This window comes from Trichosurus vulpecula, chromosome 1 (genome assembly GCF_011100635.1).
Source record: "Trichosurus vulpecula isolate mTriVul1 chromosome 1, mTriVul1.pri, whole genome shotgun sequence".
Taxonomy (NCBI): domain Eukaryota; kingdom Metazoa; phylum Chordata; class Mammalia; order Diprotodontia; family Phalangeridae; genus Trichosurus; species Trichosurus vulpecula.
In genome coordinates, this window is record NC_050573.1 from 148,393,872 (window position 1) to 148,416,139 (window position 22,268).

At 36.7% G+C, this 22,268-nt stretch overlaps 1 protein-coding gene across 1 annotated transcript in view; it reads left to right on the top strand.

The window, feature by feature from the left end:
- The window catches only part of STK3 (serine/threonine kinase 3), a 492,549-nt gene that overhangs the window by 295,072 nt on the left and 175,209 nt on the right, over window positions 1–22,268 (top strand). Inside the window, exon 8 of the mRNA XM_036757214.1 lies at window positions 13,159–13,284. Coding sequence (XP_036613109.1) covers window positions 13,159–13,284 — 126 coding nt within the window. The remainder of the gene's footprint in view (window positions 1–13,158; window positions 13,285–22,268) is intronic.

Below are 22,268 nucleotides of genomic sequence, written 5' to 3' on the forward strand. Positions count from 1 at the left end.
TGTAGCATGCATTTGAATGGCCAATCAAAGCATGTATTTCAGACAGACACTGTAGACGCTCTCAGAATTGAATAGCAGGAAGAGGGTAGGCGCTTTCCAGCTAGGAAACTTCATAACTTTTAACCATACAAGGTTCTCTCTGACTCCAAAAACATATTTTTAATAACATTATTTTTCCAGTGTAGCTGTGAATTATGAAACATTACGATCTCAAAATAACATAATTGTGAGTTATCCAAAAGGGAATGGAGAAATGCATTGTGGGTTGAAGTAGCTTGCAGTGTATTTTAAATGATGATTTACATAGAAGAGGGACATAAAAGACATCCTCCAGGCAATTAGGATTTGAAAAGTCGATGGATGTGTGTGAGAGTGAGAAATAACAGATGGATAGCTTGAGTTCTTTACTGGTACCAGTGTCAAAAGCCACCTCCAAATGTCAAAATATTTCAAAAGACCTAGAATGAAGCCTCCAGTGGATTAATTAGATCATCTATGGAGGATTTATGGGAGTACATGGACAAAAATCACAAAGAATGAGATGTTTTGGTCAGCACTGTTGAAGGGAGTACACACAATAATCACTAGCATTCATATAGTAGTGCTTTAAGGTTTTCATAAGGTTTGTATATGTTATTTCATTTGATCTCATAATAAGATCACTGATTTAATTAAATGTTGAATTAAGTATGGAAATTTGAACTTATAAAAATATGTCAGAAATATCATAATAATAATAACCAACATTTATATTGTGCTTTCAAGTTTTCAAAAAGTGCTTTCCATGCATTATCTGTTGGATCCTCCTAACAGGCCTTTGTGGTAGGTGTTACACTTCTGATTTTTCTCATTTTGCAAGCGAGGGTAGAGGCTCAAAGGGTATATATTCTCCTTGACCTCAGGCATGTCATCTAACCTCTCTGGCTTCACTCACTTTCCTCATTCATCAGATAAATGACTGGACTAGATGGTCTCTGAGACCCTTTCCAGCCTCAGATCTGTCTTCCTATAAATAAGTGACTTGATCATAGTCATAAAGCTAGTAAAAGTCAAAGGTACAGTTTGAATCAGTCTTCTTGACTACAAAACAGTATTATATTCGTTCAACAGGCTTTTATTTTATTGTCTGCTATATGCTAGACACTATACTAGGCGCTAAGACAAAGTAGTCCCTATCCTCAGGGAGCTAATATCCTTTTTGGGAGAGGGCAAGAAAACAGATAAGTAAATACAGGACAAGTGATTTCCAGGGCCAGAGGAAGGAAGGGACTAGAAATTGGAGAATTGGGATAGTTCTCTTATAGGAGGTGGCTCTTGAACTGAGCCATAAAAAAGTTAAGGATTCTAAGGCACAGAGGTGAGAAAGGAGTACATTTTATGCATGAGTGACAATCTTTTTAAAGGCATGAAGACAGGAAATTCAGTATTCTATCTATCAGTTTTGTGCCTGAAGAAGTTATGTTCAATAAGTTATAGATTAAAAATTATTTTTAACTTTGTAAATGGATTTCCATCAGAATACCTCTTAATTGTGATTTTCTATTGTATGTTTTAAAAAAAGAACTTTTCAAGAATCTCCTCTAATACCTTGTCACAGTACAAAACCTGAGTATTCCATTGAGGATCACAAGCTCTGTTATTTTCTGCCCAGCTATAAAAGATACAGTGTAGGTGCCACACTATAGCTTATGCTTGAATTCCAACTTTACTAAGGACAGAGAAACTAATCACTAGAAAACTGATCCCTGAGTAAATGCATTATTGTGCCATGGTAACCCATGAACTTGAATGAGTTTAAATCTGTGAAGGGAGCGTCTATGCCAGTTATAATGCTGATATCATATAGTTCATTTTCCTAAGTGTTTTACATCCATTATCTCATTTGCTCCTTATAGCATCCCCATGAGGTAGAGACTATAGATATTATTGTTCTCTTTTTACAGATTGTGAAATAAGGTGACAGTGACTTTTTATAGTCACAGAGCACATTAAGTGTCAAAGGGAGAATTTCAACCTATATTTTCCCTATTTCAAGCCCAGCACTCTTATTGATTACACCATTGTTTAGTGTCATGATATAATCACAAACTAACTTTTGATTTTAACAAAGGCTTGCCGGTATTGTCCATTATCCTTTAATTGAGCAACCATGTATATCATATTATGTGTAATTTTATTTCTCTACTGGCCAGTTACTCAGAAAACCAATCAGGAATCAAAGAGAGGAAGAATATAGTAAATTTGAGATTGTTGTCTTATTTTGGCTAAACCCTTTCAATTAATTAAAACTCTCTTAAAGCCCTTTTTAAGGAGTTCACTTTTATGCTTTATTTCTCCTGTCCAGAAAGAAATGTTTTTTTCAACTTCTCTCCATCTATTTCTAAGGCTTACTGAGTAATGTAAAATTTTTTGACATATATAATCTCTTTCTACATATTCTAAATTTATAGAAAAAACTTAAATTCTACTAATTTTATATGTGTAACAATTAAGAATGGAAAAAAAAGATTTGGGTGGGTAGAGGTTTGGTAAAGGCTTCAAACCACCTTAACCTCTTTGTAAAGGCTCTTTACCATAAAATGACTGGTAGTTTGATTATAAACCATTCTCATGCCTTTTCATTCAAGTACTTGCTCTAAGTACCCTCCACACTTTCTTAATTTAATTTTTGTTACTTTGTGCACTACACAAAATCTTACTCCATTGTCTTATCCAGGAGACATAGAAGTCACCCGAGATTCTTAGTCTCTTACATGAGAACTATTATTAATGGCAAGGAAAACAAAAAGGACTGATAATAATAGCAGTATAACTGGGTACCAAAAAGAAATCCAGGATGCAGGCACATAGTTTCAGAAGCATTGAAGGATAGATTCTCGAGATAGGGGAATAAGAAAAGATCTCCTGAAGGATGTGTCACTTCAGCTAACACTTGAAGGGAGTTTGGGGTTTCAAAAGATAAAGTTTAGGAGGAACTACATTGCAGGCATGGAGGACAAGTGATGGAACACCATATACAAGGAACAATAATGATTGGAATGAGTGAGGGGGAGTAATAAGCCTGGGAAGATAGTGTGGGATCAGATTATGAAGGGTTTTAAATGTTAAACAAACGAGTTCTTAATTATAAAGGTTATGTCTTCTTAAAGCAAGGAATTTCTGAACTCTGGATATAAATGTTTCTGAATATTAACAGAAAAGTTCCTACCTAATTATCATCTAGTAAAACAAAAAATGGGAAACCAAAGGTAACCAATAGTTAATGTCAATTAAATGTCCTCAAATGCAAAATGTAAATAGTAATATCAGCATATATCTTAATAATAACAAAACAGTTTAAAAACAAAAAGAAATTTCAAATTAGGAAGGTATCATATTAGTTTGGGGCTTAAGAAAAAAAATAACTGCCGACTCCCAACATATTTTTGCCAGGAAACACTTAACTAGCAACACATACAGTTATCAACGTTATCTCTCCACCCCTAATACAACACACAATCTGCAATCAATGAATCCGTCCACATTTTTGGCTTAATCCCAGTCAGATGCTCTTATATAAATACAATCTAAATCAAGTTAAATTTTATTAGCCTGAAAATTTCAACGTGGAAACTAAGTAGTTACTTAAAACCTTACTTGATGCCTTGAGTTCTTAGTGATATCTCTCCCTTCTCAAATTTTCCTGGAGCACTTTGTCTACTCTTCTTTGACCCCTTTACTCCCTTCCTTGTATTATGCTTACATGCCTCTTTCTTACTGCATGAGTTGCCCAAGTGGCTGCTTTAACACCAATACTCTCTTTTTTGTACCAAGTTCTTTTGGTAATGTTCCTTGATTTCTATCCATATAACACCACAATCTCCAAAGAAACAAAACTGCAGATGCTCCTCCCCCATTATCCCTGTGGAAGGTAGGCTCTTTGAGGGCAGAAACTGCCTTTTGTATTTGTGTCCTTAGCTCCTAGAACAGAGCCTGACACATGGCAAGCCCTTTATAAATGCTTGTTTATAATTGCTACAATTTAACTTGCAAAAAATTTAAATTTAGAATAATTTTCTTTATAAAAGGTTTTCTTTTTACTTACAGAAAATAATCACTGCAAGTTTCCTTTTAAACAACAAATTTCTTCAGGGCATTTAAACTTAGTTGATTTATGAAAATTCAGTTTATATAAAATGAGGTCTACTAGAATTTATGTTTCAGTATTGGCCTGATCTACTGCAGTTGCCAAATTAGTCAGCAATTATTCATTAAGTTCATGGAACTGATTCAAAAAATATTTTTCTGGTCTTTTCCCTTTAGAAAATGGACTAAACACAAAAATGATCATTTTCATCATCAATCATATAACAATATTAAAAAGCCTCATTAACATTAAAATGATTCATGGTCTTTCTTCTTCATCCCATCTCCTGTCTGTGTACTCAGAGACTTTAGTGTTAAAAATCCTTTTAGCAACTTAATCACACAATTCTTTAAACTCCATTGACATTCATTTGTACCCAATTTCAGGTATACACCAGTATAGAAAACTTAGATTTTAATTATTTCTCAGTTAAAGCACGTATATGACCCAAAACTGAAATTCCACTCTCTAGCCACAGTCTCCTATCCTTATACCTCTCCTTCACACACCATCTACTTTTTGTCTCCATCCTAACCTTTGGTCTCTTGATCCACCTTTATTCTCCCAGTGTCTCTTCTTAACTGTCTTTACTTGCTTCCCAACCTTGCTCTGATTACAGGGCCTGATGCCTTTAATGTTTCATTAAGTACTATCTTAAAATCTCTGCCATTCCAATATTGCTAATATATTTGGATTAAAAAACTGCTTTCAGATGGGATTTTAGACAGTTTGAAGAGAAAATTATCTGTAGTATAGATCTTTGTTAACAATGTAGAATGATACCCTGCTTTTGTAAGAACAGCTTAATATTATAAATAGGCAGAGAAATCTCTAGAGAAAAGTGAGTGTGAAGAAGCATAATTTTAAGGGCACCAAAGAGAGTTACTACCATGTTGAAAACTGAAGAGCTGCAAAGCCTGATGATATGTCAACTAATTTGCATATAAGTGATTTGTAAGTAAAGAGGGTAAGATAAGAACATGAGAAATCGTAAGTATTTTGAGACTGGTGTATGATTGAAAAAAGACTGTCAATTGGATGGGAGAGATTTGGGGAGGTGACTTTTTAGGTGAAAGATGAGTCATAGAGAGTCAGGTGCCCATTTAAGCCATTGAGAAGGGCAAAAGGCATCATAGAAACAGCAGGCAATGAAGACATATCAGGAATGCTGAGTGCTGCTTCATTGGAGCTGTGGTAGTTAGAGTCAGCTGAGAACAGGCTTTAGCTGAGGAATTCCTAAAATTGGTTGGAAAGAGACCTGATTTTATTGGCCAAGAGCTCCAGTGAGTGCTACTGACTTTTGGTGCCAGAGTTGGATAAAGGTGAAACTAATTATAAGGTCCATTTCTCTCTGTTGCCACCTCTAGCTTGAGAGAGAAAAGCAGAAGGGCTTTGCAACTGTTTTGGTATCACTTAATGCTTAATAAATGCTTGTTGCTTGACTAACTTACTGGGAACTCATCACTTATTAAGTCTGTTCATTTCTCTTTTGTATAGATATGAGCATTAGGGGAAAAAATCTTTATTTTAAGTTGAAATCATCCTTTCTGTAATCCATTGCTCCTAATAATGCCTTCTGAGGCCAAGCAAAAGAAGTCTGGTCTGTCTTCTACATATTAAGGCTTCACATACTTGAAGATAACTGTGCCCCTCCCTAAGTCTTACCATTTTTCCGGCTAAATATCCCTATTTCCTTCAACTGATTTTTATGTGGCATGGTTTTGTGATCCTTCACCATCCTGGTTGCTGTTCTCTGGATATTTTCTATCTTATCTATGATTATCTTAAAATGTAGTGCTCAGAAATAAACACAGTACTCCAGATGGGGGTCTGATCACTACAGTATACAGTGAGACAATCTCATTCCCTTTTCCATGAATACACTCTCCTATTTTGATGTCAAACTCTCCACACCTTGTTGAGTTTCTTCTTTCTCTAAATACTCTTCAGTCTCTTTTGCTGGCTCACTGTCCTTTTTCTGACTCCTTAGGGTGGATGTTCCCCAGTGGTTTGGCCTGGGTTCTCTTTTTTCTCTACTTTCTCTCTTTTGAATTTAGACTCTTGACTTCTTACCTCTATGCAAATGACTCTCAAAGCTTTATCCACAAGTTCTAACCTTTCCTCTGAACTGTAGAGTTATCTTGCCTTCTGCTTAAAAGACATTTCTACTGTGATGTCTCATGGGCACTTAAACTCAACACGCCTAAAACTCAACTCATCGTCTTTCCTTGTAAATTTTCTCATCTTTCTGATTTCACTACTTCTGTCCATTAGTACTCCAATTCATCTGTTTTCCCATATTTGTAATTTTAGAGATGACTTTTTTGACTTTCCTATTTGTTATCTCTCATGACTGTTCATTTATTAAGTCCTGTCACTTCTAATATCCCTATTGTCGGTCCCTTCCTGCTGCTCCTGCCACCACCCTAGTAAGTGGCTTCATCACTTCATTACCCACCTTGCATCTTGCAATAGTTTACTAATGGATCTTCTTGCCCCCTACTCTCATTTCTGGTTCATCTTTCCTATTGCTACCTGATTAATGCTTTATGCCTGGATCTGGTCATATCACTCTGCCCCCCACCCCCAATCTGAATGGCTACCTTTAGACTACTAAGTGAAGTTTGAACCCCTCCACATTCTCATACTGCCTTCTTTTTCTAGTGTTATCTCATATTATTCTCCTCCCTGTGCTGTTTGTTCCTGCCAAACCAGCTTGCTCTATACTCCCTGCCTTAATCATTTAATAGGTTCTCATGGTTCTGGGCCTTTACTCAAGATATACCTAGTGTTTCTCTCCCTATCTTTGGCTACTAAATTTCTACGTATCCTTTAAATCTCAGCTCAGCTGTTGCTGATTTTTCATCATTCAACATCCTCACACTTCATATAGTACTTTTAAAAATCACTCCCTAAGAGATCAAGGAATAGTTTACCTATCAGATTTATGGAAAAGAAAAGAATTCATGACCCAACAAGATAGAGAGCATTACAAAATGTGAAATGGATAATTTTGATTATGTTAAATTGAAATGTTTTTGTACAAAAAAAGCCAGTGCAACAAAGATTAGGAGGGAAGCAGAAAGTTGGGAAAAAATCTTTACAACTAGTGTCTCTGATAAAGGCCTCATTTCTAAAATATATAGGGAACTGAGCCAAATGTATAGGAATACAAGTCATTCCCGAATTGAGAAATGGTCAGAGGATATGGACAGGCAGTTTTCAGAGGAAGAAATTAAAGATATCTATAGGCATATGAAAAAATGCTCGAAATCACTACTGATTAGAGAAATGCAAATCAAAACAACTCTTAGGTACCACATCTCTCCTGTCAGATTGGCTAAAATGACAAAACAGGAAAATCATAAATGCTGGAGAGGATGTGGGAAAATTGGAACATTGTTACATTGCTGGTGGAGTTGTGAACTGATCCAGCCATTCTGGAGAGCAATTTGGAACTATGCCCAAAGGGCTATAAAAATGTTCATACCCTTTGACCCAGCAATACCACTTCTAGGGTTGTATCCCAAAGAGATCACACAAGTGGGAAGAGGACCCATATGTACAAAAAATATTTATAACAGCTTTTTGCGGTAGCTAAAAATTGGAAACCAAAGAGAAGCCCATCAATTCGGGAATGGCTAAACAAGCTGTGGTATATGAAGGTAATGGAATACTATTGTGCTATAAGAAATGGGGATGATACGGACTTCATAATAACCTGGTAAAACCTACATAATATAATGCTGAGAGAGCGGAGCAGAGCCAGGAGAACATTATACACAACCACAGATATATGGATTCTGTGATGACTAACCCTGACAGACTTTGCCCTTCTCAGCAACACAAGGTACAAAGACAACTCCAAAGGACTCATGATGGAGAATACTATCTACATCCAGAGAAAGAACTGTGAAGTATGAATACAGATTGAGGCATACTTTATGCTCACCTTTTTTCCCCTTTTTTCTCTCATTTGTTTTTGGGGGTTTTTTGGGTTCTGTTTCTTCTTTCTCATGATTCATTCCATTGGTCATAATTCCTCTCCACAGCTTGACTAGTGTGTAAATTAATTCAATGTGAAGTTATACATAGAAGATATATGGGATTTCATGCCATATTGGGGAGGGAGGGAAGAAAATCTGCAACTCAAAATTATGTAGAACCAAGTGTTGTAAACTAAAAATTAAAATAAATTAAAATAAAAAAATTAGAATGGAAAAAAATAAATCACTTCCTAAAATGTATGTATGTAATATTTTACACTTGAGCTTTGGTGTTGGTATTTTGTCTCCATATTGGACTATAACCTCTAAGAAGGCAGAGACTTACCTATATTTTATATCCCATTCCTCTCACCTACCACATTCTTCTACATACAGTAATTGCTTAGTGTTTGTTGTGGTTTTACAATTAGAATGAACTTTGGTTCAATAAAGGTGGTAAAGTTCTAATATGTTGTGTCATATGAAAGAAGAGCATAACTTTTCTTTTGAATAACTTTTCATATAAAATTGGAGCCACTCATAATGCTTCAGCCTTAGGTGATTTAAAGAAAATATTAAGCCTGTTGAAAGTCCATCTAGCATTCGCAGTGTCACGGTAAACTCTTTGCCAGTCATCTATAATGCAATTACTACTTGCCATATTCTAGGAGTGTTGATAGAATAAAAGTGACATTCTATTGATCATTTTACCTTCATTGCCAATTTGAGGAATATTTGTTATTTTAAACTTTTAAAAAATATCACCAAGGTTTTTATATACTTGGAAACATCATGTATAGGCTATTTTGTTTGTAGTTTTAAGGTACTTCCTTAAATACTTACATTTCTAACCATCTTACTATGTGTACTTATTCCATTGCAGATTTCAGCATATCCACACCCCTTTGATTTATGCAAATCATGTCCATGTATTTGTCTAAATCTTCCATGGAGAATCTACAAAACACCTGTAGATTTTACTCTTATTCTTTTAACATCTCATCTTTGTCACTGAAATTGTACATTTATTCCTCCCTACTGTTACTACATGGCTGGCCTGTCTCGCTTTCTGTCTTGTCTTAACACTACTCATGAAAGTCAGTAGGCAGCATGGTATGTCTACCCACCTCACTTTACCATATGGTGTCCTTTACTTACTTAAGTGTTTTGAACATCCACTTCCACGTGCTGGTAGGGAGATTAAAAAAGAATGGAAAAGATATTGGAAAGTATTATTCTCAAAATGGAGGAACTAAAATCACCATTAGGTGCAATGACCTTTATAAAATACTCATGAGAATGTGCAATGCATGAATATAGGATATCCTTGATAAAAATACGAAAAGGCATCAGGTAAGCTTTTGCAGACAATTTCTTACTTCGGGTTACATCTTTACTGTCACACAACTTACTGAGAGATGTACAGAGTATGAGACCCCACTGTTGTTTGAATACAAGTATTTTCATCAGTAGAACAAAATACTGATGTTGAATCGCAAGTTATTTATGACAGATACGTCCATGGGGATTACTGTACAGCAGTCTATTAAGGATCAATATCAATCAGTGAGCATTTATTAAGTTCCTGCTATGTACTAGGCACTATGCTATTGATTCATCCCCTCAAGTATTCACTAGTGTCACAAAGGAGGTTTTGCACAATCTAGGTGGTAAAATTCTCCTGCTGCTCCTGTTAGTGCTTGATATTACGGTGGAACCAAGCTCTGAATGGATTTTCAGAGGGCCATCCTAATAAAATATGAACAAATTAGAGAGGATGTTCTATCCTTGTTGTGTCTCTTTCTTCAGTGCCCATTTATTTCTTAGCCTCTTGCAGTCTGGCTTACTCTTTCCCTTGGGGATTTCATTAAGTCTCATGGGATTTAGCACCACTTGCACACAGAAAACACTTAATAAATATGGGATTGAATAGCATTTAATCCTGTCACTTTTTTGTTCAAGAAACTCCAGTCATTCTTTGTTAGATAAATCCAAGAAATTCAGTCTGGTGTTCAAAGGACTCCCTTTGCTATTGGTGGAAAAAGCACTGGGCTTAGCCTCAGTTTGAGTCTTGTCCATGACATGTGCCATTGTTGTGATTATGTGTCTTTCTGAGCCTCAGTTTTCTTATTTGCAAAATGGGTTACCTACCTAACAGGATTATTGTGAATAATAACATTTATAAAATATAAACCACTTATATAAATATGGGCTGCTATTGTTATTACTTCCATTCAACAAGCATTTAGGTGCCTAATATATACAAGATACCAATAGTCCCTCTGCCCCTGCCAGATTGGCCTGTATAGTATTCTCCAGCATGTGCTCTATGCTTTGCACTTCTAATTTTGCTTATGCTGTTAGCTCTCCTGAACTGTTTTTCTTCTGCTTCTCCATAAGTTTATGTCCATCATTTCCTTCATGGCATGGTTCAACACCTTTCTTAGCCTTTCTGGCCAAAATTCACCAGATTTTCTCCCTTCATTTTACAGTCCTAACTCTCTTGATTGTGTGAACTATGATTTTACACATACACACAGTACTTTAAAGGTTTATCAAGTGTTTTATACATGTTATCTCATATAATCATTGCTGCAACCCTGTGAACTAGGTACTATTATTATCTCTGTTTTACTGGCTCAGAAACTCTAGCTCAGAGAGGGTAAAAAGTCATCCAGCTAGGCATTTCAGAGTCTCTTCTGAACTCCAAATCCTGTACTTTACTTACATACCTATGTTTTGTTTTTCCAGCTAATTTGTAACTTTCTAAAGGAAAAGAAACATTTTCTATTTTTGCACAAGTGTGTGTGTGTGTGTGTGTGTGTGTGTGTGTGTGTGTGTGTGTATCCCCTATAGAATCAGTTATGGTGCTTTGTAGACAATGGACTCAGCCTACTAAATAATGTTTTTTGAACAAATGAATATAGAGAAGAACTCTTCACATATTCTCTATCATCCTGAATGCAGTGGGACCACTTTACCACAAATGAGTTTGGTTCTTGAGGACTTCACCAGTTCAGAAAAAGCTCTGGTGGGTTTTACAAAGCTAGAAAGACCTTAAATGCAGGCCAGTGACAGACTTTATCTGTTCCTTAAGAACCTGACTAGTTAAGTACAGAAAAGTCTGTCACCAGAAGGTTGACCACCAGGTGATAAATCTTTGTGGCTCTCATGATTTTGGAAGCATAAAAAATATAAAGTGGCCACGGATTGCTGTTGTCCACTTCCGTTTCTGTGGTGATATTGGCAGAGGATGAGAGATTGCTAGAATCACGTAGTGTTTAGTTCATGTACAAGCATTTATTTTGTTTTATTTATGATATATTTTGTTCTGACACAACAGATACTACCTAACAGACACCCAAACAAACCACTTACAGAATACATTCCCAGAAGAAGTTCATTGATTGTTAACTAGTCAAATGTGTCCTTTAATTTTGACAATATAGTATTAACATTAACTGTTGTATTTGACAAGAGTTATGGTGCCTCTGCATATTAGCCTTCTTTACGTTGTTGTTGTCATTGTGTATATTGTATAAATATCATTTTAACTGGTTGACACCCTGAATGTGTAGCCTTTGTCTAATAACCAGTGAGTTGATTCTTTTGGGAAGAAGCATGATATCATCCAATCAGTTCAGCAACCAGGTACCTTCTATGTACCAGTTACTGTTCTAGGCACTGGGGTTACAGGGACAAAACTGTAACAGTCCTCTCCCTTGAGGAGTCATGCAAAGAGCATTGAATTTCAAGTCTGAGGACCTGCCAATTCTAACATGTTACCTGCGTGGCTTTCAGCAAATTACTTTACTTTTCTCGGCTTCATTTTCCTCATTTGTGTAATGAAGGGGTAGGCTAGATGCCTTTCACCTTGAAATCTATGGTTTTATAATTCTATGGCTATATATATATATCATTATATATATATATATTATATATGATATATCTATATCATTATATTACTATGTGTAAAAGGTAGTGCCTCTTCATCAATCCACTACTTTACTGAAAAGGCTTTTTCTCATTCCTCACCTGTCATAACAATGCACTATTGAATATGTCCTTCCAGCATTTATATTCTTTATATATGCTTTGAAAATGTTTTCATCTTTGAGAGGATTTTAATATTGTAGTTAATTATTTAAGCAGTATCTTACAAGGGTTTTGCTGATATATATTATAGCAAATGTTTCTTCATATGTTAGCATAAAAATAAAATTTCAAAGCTAGATTATTCACCTCCCCTTCCCCCCAAAGCACTATTGCTTTTCCATACCACAATGAGAACTGTATGTTCTCTCCTGTTGGGCATTTACAATTTTTCAGAGGCATGGGAGATACACATGCCATAATTACTATACAGCAAATTTAGTGGGTCTTATCATGGTAAGGTACACGTACAACATATATCCTGTTTATGTGTGCTATGAAAAGAAATAAAATTGTTTTACATAGTTTAGAAATAAGGACAGTGTTTGTTTGCTGTAAGAAACTGTTGTTTTCTTTTTTGACTGTTTCACATTTCACTGTTGGAGATGATTAAATTACTCAAGACATATTAAAACACAAATCTGCTGAAAGAGGCAACAAAAATGGTTGCTCTTCTTTTGACTACTAATTTGTGCTGTCAGCTTGTTAAGATTAATTAAATACTGTAACTGAATATTAGAATAGGTTTATTTTTATATGTCATACAATCACTAGTCTGTTTTATTTACTACCTAATGCCCGCTTCCTTTGGACAATTATACTCTTAAGTATAATGCAATTGTAAGTTACATGGTTGCGTTTTCCTATATTTTAATATCTTTTTTTAAATATATACAAACACAAAAGCAAAATCTTTAGGTCCAGAGCAGCTGAAAGATTATCTGTTCTGTTAACCTACGCTCTTAATTATTTTTCTACAAGAAATACCAAGAAATGTTTACAATTGAGTTTACAATATGATACTGATTGACATTTGCATGTTGTTTTTAACATCTGTTAGATGGAATTAAGAGAAATCTGTTGTATTTATGCCATACAATTTTACTTTCCTAGCATCCTTTTATCAAGAATGCCAAAGCAGTATCAATTTTAAGAGACCTGATCACAGAAGCTATGGAAATAAAGGCCAAAAGACATGAAGAACAGCAACGAGAACTGGAAGAGGAAGAAGAAAATTCGGTTTGTAATTATCCATTATTTTTTTTATAAATGTTGATTTTATTAAACAGAGCCCCTTCCTATTCAAAATATGATTCAGCTTATCAGAACTGATCTAAACACAATATTTCTGGAGTTGCCTAAAACAGTTGCCACCTATATCCAAATTGTTACTTTATATGTTTTATGGTAGTGTCAACTTAAAAATGACTTATATGTACATATATTTATGTTGCTGTTATATAAACTGATGATTGAGTGTTCTTGCAGTATTCAAATTTAGCACTATTCCATAGCCATAGTATTATAGATTATATCAAATGTATTTGTTGCTAATGATGCTAGTGCATGAAGATAGCACTGTTCTCGGGGTAGAAATATGACTTTATAACATAACTGTCAGCAATTTAGACTGTATCAGTGATCTGGATTATTAGTGCCTTTTACTTTTGTCTGGAGTGCTTAATGTCTCCTCCATATTTTAGTTTTGTTAATCACTCATCCATCACTTTTACCTAGGCTGTATGGTTGTTCAGTCATGTCTGACTCATTGTGATACCATTTGGGGTTTTCTTGGCAAAGATTCTGGTTTGGTTTGCCATTTCCTTCTCCAGTTCATTTTATAGATGAGGAAACTGAGGCAAACAGGGTTAAATGACCACCTCAAGGTCACACAGCTAGTAAGTATCTGAAGCTGGATTTGAACTCAGGTCTTCTTGACCACAAGCCAGACACTCTAGTCTATCCACTATGTCACCTTGCTACCCTTTATGTAGTAATTATTTTGTACAGGAATTTTTCAGTTTTGGCCTATTTCATTTTGGTTGACCACCCTGTGCATTCTACATACCACTTCCTCTTCAGCCTCCCCTGGAGCAGCAGTTTTAGAGTACTTTTATCTATTTTTAATACTTTCTTTGTTTAGAAGTATCTGAGCTTTAAGAGTAGAGCATGTGGAGTCAGGAGACTAAGATTCAAATTACACATTGGATACTGTGTAATGATGGACAAGATACTTAACCTCTCAGTTTCATCTTTTCTAAAATGGACATAGTATTTGTACTACCTATTTTACAGGGTGATTGTAAACCTTAGGTACTATGTAAATGTGAATTACTATTATGATCATCATTATTATAAATATTAGAGATTCTGGCTGTCTTTTGTATATTTTGTTATGATCAGGTAATGATAAATTTTGGGTCTGTATTAACAAGGTGAAATTCAGTATAGATAAATGCAGAGTCATATACTTGGGTTTAAGAAGTTGATTTTACAAGTACAAGATAGAGAAGCATGGTTAGACAGAAGTTTACCAGAAAAAGATGCTGGAATTTTTAATTGACTATAGACTCACTAGGATTCAGCAATATGATGTGATAACTAAGAAACTATTGTAGTAATGGGCTGTATTAAGAGCAATATAGCTTCTAGAAAGAAGGACATGATGGTCGTGCCATACTCTGTCATGATCAAACTACATTCGGAGTATTATGTTCAGTTTTGGGCACTGTATTTTAGAAGGATGTTGATAAAACTAGATATTATTTAGAGAAGAACTACCAGAATGCTGAAGGGCCTTGAGCATGGTTTACACAAGGATAGTTTGAAGAAATTGGGGATGTTTAATGTAGAGAAGAAAATACTCAGGAGGAATATGATAGCTGTTTTAGAGGACTCAAAAAACTTTCATTTTGAAAATAGATTAGATTTGTTCTATTTGGACCTAGAAGATGAAGCCAGAAGTATAGAGGTTGCAAAGAGGCACATATAGGCTTGGTTTAAAGATCAACTTTCTAACAATTAAAATTATACTAAATAGAATGAGTTGCCTTGTGAGGTGGCAGTTTCCTCCCTCATTGAAAGTGTTCAAGCAAACGTTAGATGACTGTTTATTGGATGTGTTATAGTGGATATTCTGTAGGAACATTCTTTCACGTAGACTCTTTGTAAAATATCCTACGTGACAGTGATAATGACAGATTACATTTTATTTCTTACCTGTTGAGGCATTTTCTCTATGATGACATGTATCAAGGACTCTTGTATAGTCTTAGCACATTAATCAGAGAGAATCAGTGAGAAAAAAGGTTGCATGTTTCTCTACTGTCGAGTGCTTTTTTATGGTCATCAAACAAGGAAGTTTTATATTCCTGTAACTTTTTATCAATTTTGTGATTATGTCAGCTATAGAAAATAAATTGTTCCTTTTTCAAGGATATCCTTGATGCAAATGTAAATCATTTTAAATCTATAGATCCCTCTAAAATATGTATTATAAAATGGATGCATGAGGCAATAATTATGGCTTCTCGATTACAGAATCTAAGAGTTTGAAGGGATCTCCTAGAACAGGGGTGGGGAACCTACAGCCTTAAGGCTACATGTGGCCTTCTGAGTCCTTCTGCAACCTTTTGACTGAATCCAAATTTTATAGAACAAATCCTTTTATTTTTATTAGTACATTTTTTGTTCAACTTTTATGTTTTTATTTTATTTTTAAAATGAACATATTTAAAATACCAAAGAATAAAATAAGTTTCAATGAAATAATCCTTCCAGATTGACCAGCACGTTTAGGACATTAGTAAGCCATAAGGGCTAAGTTGACAGCTGCTACGCTCATCATTTAATTCTAACTTCCCCTGTTTGACTGGTGCCACTATTGTACAAGGTTGATTGGTGAGAGTTTATGGGGGTTGAGTATGCAGTCTGTTATCAACTTTCGATAGTGGTGGGGGCGGAGCCAAGATGGCAGCTGGTAAGCAGGGACTAGCGTGAGCTCCATACCGAGTCCCTCCAAAAACTTATAAAAAATGGCTCTGAACCAATTCTAGAACGGCAGAACCCACAAAACAGCAGAGGGAAGCAGGGCTTCATCCCAGTACAGCCTGGATGGTCTCTGGGTGAGGTCTATCCCACACGGAGCTGGGAGCTGGGAATGGAGTGGAGCAGAGCCCAGCCTGAGTGGCGTGGACCAAAGAAACCAGGAGCCGGGCGGAGGGGGCCCTGGCGCTCTGAATCAGTGAGCTGCGGCAGTTACCAGACTCCTCAACCCACAAATACCAAAGACTGCTGAGAAGGTTGGTGGAAAAAGCTGCGGGAGTGGAAGGAGTTTGCGGTTAGGCTTCCAGGCCAGGGGGCAGCGGAGGTGGGGCAGCTATGGCTGTTGTTGCTTCCGGCTCCAGGCCCACCTGGTGGGAGGAATTAAGTGGCGGATCAGAGCAGGAGTGCACAGCCTGCTGAAGATCTAAGCCCAGTCCGGGTTGGAGTTTCTTGGGGAGGGAGCAGTGCTGGTGTGGCAGAGCCGGCACCTCCCCCCCAAACATGGAACATAGAACTCTCTAGTCTACAAGCAGTCATACCCCACCGAAAAACTCAAAGGTCAAGTTAGTTGGCTGGGAATATGGCCAGACAGCGAAAACGCACCGAGATTCAGTCTCAGACTTTGCATTCTTTCTTTGCTGACAAAGAAGACCAAAACATACAGCCTAAAGAAGTCAATAAAGTGTAAGAGCCTACACTAAAAGCCTCCAAGAAAAACATGAACTGGTCCCAGGCCATGGAAGAGCTCAAAAAGGATTTGGAAAAGCAAGTTAGAGAAGTAGAGGAAAAATTAGGAAGAGAAATGAGAAGGATGCGAAAAAACCATGAAAAACAAGTCAATGACTTGCTAAAGGAGACCCAAAAAAATACTGAAAAATACACTGAAGAAAACAACACCTTAAAAAACAGACTAACTCAAATGGCAAAAGAGCTCCAAAAAGTCAATGAGGAGAAGAATGCCTTGAAAGGCAGAATTAGCCAAATGGAAAAGGAGGTCCAAAAGACCACTGAAGAAAATACTACTTTAAAAATTAGATTGGAGCAAGTGGAAGCTAGTGACTTTATGAGAAATCAAGATATTATAAAACAGAACCAAAGGAATGAAAAAATGGAAGACAATGTGAAATATCTCCTTGGAAAAACCACTGACCTGGAAAATAGATCCAGGAGAGATAATTTAAAAATTATTGGACTACCATCTTTCAAGAAATTATCAAGGAGAACTGCCCTGATATTTTAGAGCCAGATGGTGAAATAGAAATTGAAAGAATCCACTGATCACCTCCTGAAAAAGATCCCAAAAAGAAAATTCCTAGGAATATTGTTGCCAAATTCCATACTTCCCAGGTCAAGGAGAAAATACAGCAAGCAGCCAGAAAGAAACAATTTGAGTATTGTGGAAACCCAATCAGAATAACCCAAGATCTGGCAGCTTCTACATTAAGAGATCGAAGGGCTTGGAATATGATATTCCGGAGGTCAATGGAGTTAGGATTAAAACTTTCGATAGTGGTGAACTGTGTTTCTCTTTGAAGTGGACTTTGTGAATAGTTGCACAGCTCAACAACATTTTTTAATTATGCCTGCTTAACAGCCTATAATGTCAAAGAAGACTAAGAGAATGCTGATGGAAGAAAACAAAATTTTTAATGAGGATTGGGAATTGCAATATTATCTTGCTTCTCCAAAAGATAAGATGATTTGCTTGCTTTGTGATACTGCAATATCAACATTAAAGAAATTCAATGCTCATCAGCATTATAACACTCATAAGGACCACAAATATTTTAAATTAGAAGGAGAGGTGTGAAACTGTATTGCAGAAATTAAAAGATTGAAAGCAAAAGCAAAGACAATTCTTTCAAGCAGCAACAAAACCTGGAAAATAATACCTCTGACAAAACTTATAAAGTAGCTTTATATACTCAGGAAAGAAGAAAAGTCATCCAATAATGTAGAAATTGTGAAAGAATACATTGTTGAAGTTGTCGGACACTTACATGCCAATCATGTTTCAAAGTACAAACAACTGCCTTTTTCAAGGAGAATTATTACTAATCAGCAGCATGAATTAGTCTTCTACTTAACAGAACAACTTCATTCAGCACTTCAAAAGGAAAATATATATTATTCAATTGCTTTGGATAAATCAACTGAGACTACTGACTCCGCATAGGTTTTATATTTCATTTGGGTCATAATGGGAGGTTTTTTTTTTTTGCTATGTTATTTGCTTTGGTCACTTGCGAACAAAATATGGGGATAGATATCTTCAACAATTTTCAAGATAAATGTTGCAAAGTTGACTGAATTTGGTAAACTTAGTGAGTGTATGTGCAGATGATGTACCTTTCATGACAGGAAAACATAAAGGGTTTATTGCACAGATTAAAAAAAGTAACAGATCTAAATGCTCTCATTTCTTTTCATTGTATCTTGCATCAGCAACATCTCTGTAACAAAACTACTATTTTAAGTGACACTTTGCAGCAAATTAGTATTGTTAACTATATTTGTGCAAATGCAACCTGGCATCATCAGTTTCATAACATGCTAAAGTTGAATGATGTATTCAGTGTGGATTTGCTGTATCATTCTAAAGTGGGTTGGCTATAGCAGAGACAGGTGTTAGCCAAAATTTTATCTCTGTGAGAACAGATAGTTAAATTTTATGAAGAATGGAATCACCAACACAAATTAAGAGAAGATTTCTAAAGGAATGCTGCATTTCTGTGTGATATGATGTCAAATCAAAATGATTTGAATATTTCTTTGCAAGGTAAAACTAAGTCCATATATGATATGTGGCAAAAGAATCCAAGAATTTAAAAAAAAAGCTATCTTTTTTCAAAACACTTCTTCATCAAAAGGAAATTTCAGATGAACATTTTCCCCAGTCAGCAAAGGTCATTGATGAGCAGGATGATTATATGGGAATCATTTGAAGAAAATGCAGCTGTTATAGACCTATTAATTGAAAAATACAATGAAAGGTTCTCTGATTTTGAGGATCATGACATCACACTCAAATCAGCATTGCAGCCTCACCTAATTGATATCAACAAGGGACCTAAAGAACTATAGATGGAATTGATTAAGCTCTCAGTAGAAGACATTTTAAAGTCATTGTTTGATGCTAAGAAAGAACCAACTGAAATATGGAAAAATGCAGTAAAATACCCATACCTTCAGCAACATACCCAAAAAATGCTTTCTTGCTTTTCAACCACTTAGTGCTGTGTATCTACGTTCTCCTACCTAACCCAAATCAAGATGCCCTTAAGGTCGTAAATGACTGATAACCATCTAGAGGATCAACTCAAATATTCAAATATTTTCCAACAAAAAAACAGACACAACAAAGTCATTAAAAGGTTGATTAACTTTAAAATGAACTGTTTCAATTTTTGAAAGTATTAAGAACATAGTAGTTAGATTTTTACAGAATAATGTTGTGTTTGTCCATTATTTTCAGGGGACCAGGACATCAGGGAGATAATGACATGACTTGCAGTTGACTTTGATTTGAGTGAAGGAGGGCTGTGCAAGGTTACTAGCCTCACTTTCTCCTCCAGAGCCCTCTGGATCCAGTGACTGGATATTCATCAGGATAACTGGACATGACCCAGGATGCAGTGGGAGACCCTGGCCCTTTTAGGCTAAGTCCTTTTCATGTACTCACTTAGAGTGAAGTAACAACTGTTCAGTGAGTAGGCCTTGTTAAGAAGTGAGTCAAGGGATGGCCCCTTTAATTAAGGAAAAAAAAAAGGAGAGAGAACAAAATTAAGCTGGGAGGGGAAGACCCTCAGGGTTGCTGTTCCAAAGAGAAACAGTTATGACTGACATTCACTCTAAGGTAGGAGGGCCCAAAATGCAGCCATTAAGTGGAGCTTGGGCAGGGACCTATTGTGGTCCAATCTGTGAGCTTTAGAGTGAACTGGGTTTAAGGTTTTGTGGAAGGAAGGAAGGGAGGGAGGAAGAAAGAAAGGAAGGGAGGGAGGGTGGAAGGAAGGAAGGAAGGAAGGAAGGAAGGAAGGAAGGAAGGAAAGCAAGCCAAAAGAAAGACCCTGAAAGGGGACCCAGCTAGTTGAGTTAACTCAGCTCTTCCTCTCCCTCTCCCTCTCCTCCTCTCCGAAGGAAGGTAAATTTTGATGACCAGGAACTGCCCACTTGGGGTTTACTGGCTAGATCTCTCTCTCTCTCTCTGTCTCTCTCTCTCTCTCATTCTGTCTTTCTCTCCTGTTCTTTCTTTCTCTCCCTTCCTTCCTTTCTCCTTTCCTTTCCTTTCTCCTCTCCTCTCCTCCCCTCCCTTCCCCTCCCCTTCCCTCTCCTCTCCCTTTTCTTCTTTATTTCTTTCCTTCTTTCTTTTTCTCTGAAGCTCATAGATTGAATCACAATAGGTCCCTGCCTAAGCTACCTTAATGGCTGCGTTTTGATCCCTCTTGCCTTAGAATGCATGTCAAGGGTAACTGTTTTTCTTTGGAAGAGCAACCCTGAGGGTCTTCTCCTCCTAGCTTGATTTTATTTTCTCCTTTTTTTTCTTAATTAAAAGGGCCATCCCTTGACTCACTCCTTAAAGAGGCCTACTCACTGAATGGGAGTTACTTCACTCTAAGTGATTACATGAAAAGGCCTTAGCCTAAAAGGGCCAGGGTCTCCCATTGCATCCTGGGTCATCTCCAGTCATCTTGATGAATATCAGGCCATTGGATCCAGATGACTCTGGAGGAGAAAGTGAGGCTGGTGACCTTGCACAGCCCTCCCTCATTCAAATCAAAGTAGACTGCAAGTCATGTCATCATCTCCCTGATTTCATGGTCCTCTTTGAAAACAAAGGACAAATACAACCAGTGAGTAGACTGAGCTGCCTGAAAGGGGACCCAGCTAGTTGGCTAACTCAGCTGTTCCTCTCCCTCTCCTTCTCCTTCTCCTCCCCAAAGGAAGGTAAATTTTGATGGCCACAAAATAATGTACATTTTTAAGTATTTCTACTTGAAGTTTCTTGAATGTGGCCTAATTTGATTATAGCTAAATATTAATGGGGCCTTCCAAAATGAAAAGGTTCCCCACCCTGTCTTAGGACATTTAGTCCAACTCTTTCCTAAAAAAAGATCTCTACAATATAACAATGGCAATCCAGTCTTTGCTTAAAGACCTCTAGTGCTGAGGGACGCCTTTTCAACTTTTTCTTATGGACAACTTTAATTATTAGGAAGCTCTTCCTTATACCTAGCCCAAATTTCCTTTTTTGCAATTTCCACTGATTGCTGCTACATTTGCCTTCTGGGATCAAGGAGAAACAGATACGGGAGAGAAGTGTTATGGGACAGAATTTTTTAAATAATAGGAGAGACATCTTTAAGAGAAACAAAGTAAATTTATTCTACAAACCTTGCAAGATTTGGGCACACCTCCATAATGGAGGAGGCGAGGTAAAAGGGAACCTGTCTTAATTTATAGTCTTAATGAAAAAGATTCCCACCCACCTGTATCCCTTCTCACCATTGGCTGGGGCGTGGGCTTACAGTCTAGGTGCGAAAACTACACAGAGGACCAAGATTGATACGGTTTGTTCAGATTTTTCCCTATCAGAACTCAACTGCCAGGGTGGCGTCTAAAAGTCTAGGAGAGACCCTTCCTGGATCAGAGAACAAATAGCTCACAGGAAGTTCATTATCTTCTAATATCTGAGAGAGAGAGGGGGAAGGGCATGCCTTCCCAAAATTACAAGGCCAAATCCCAAAACCTCTCCATTAGACATAACCCTGTGAAGTCTTCACAATTATCCGTCCCATGCAGTCCCCCCTCTTCTTATACTAATCTGAAGACTTCACACATCATTGCTGATATAAGTTGCGTCCCCATTACCCTTTTCTAAGGTTTCCATTCCCCAAAATCTCTGACGCATTGATGAATCAAAGGGGGCAGTCCCCTTTGTAAATACAGATACAGAGACCCAAAAGGAAAATGATGATGCAATTGTCCCTTTAAGATTCAAAGAGTCTTTTCCTGTATAGCTGTCCAGCAGGGAGCACCTAAAGTCTTCTGGTCCTTGGCATTTGCTCTCAGCACAGCATCCCAGCACCTTCCTCTTGTCTTCTTATAGGAACCAGCTTTCTGTCCATTCTCCTACAAAAGTCACCTTAGCACAATTTTAAGTTACCATTTTTAATCCTTAT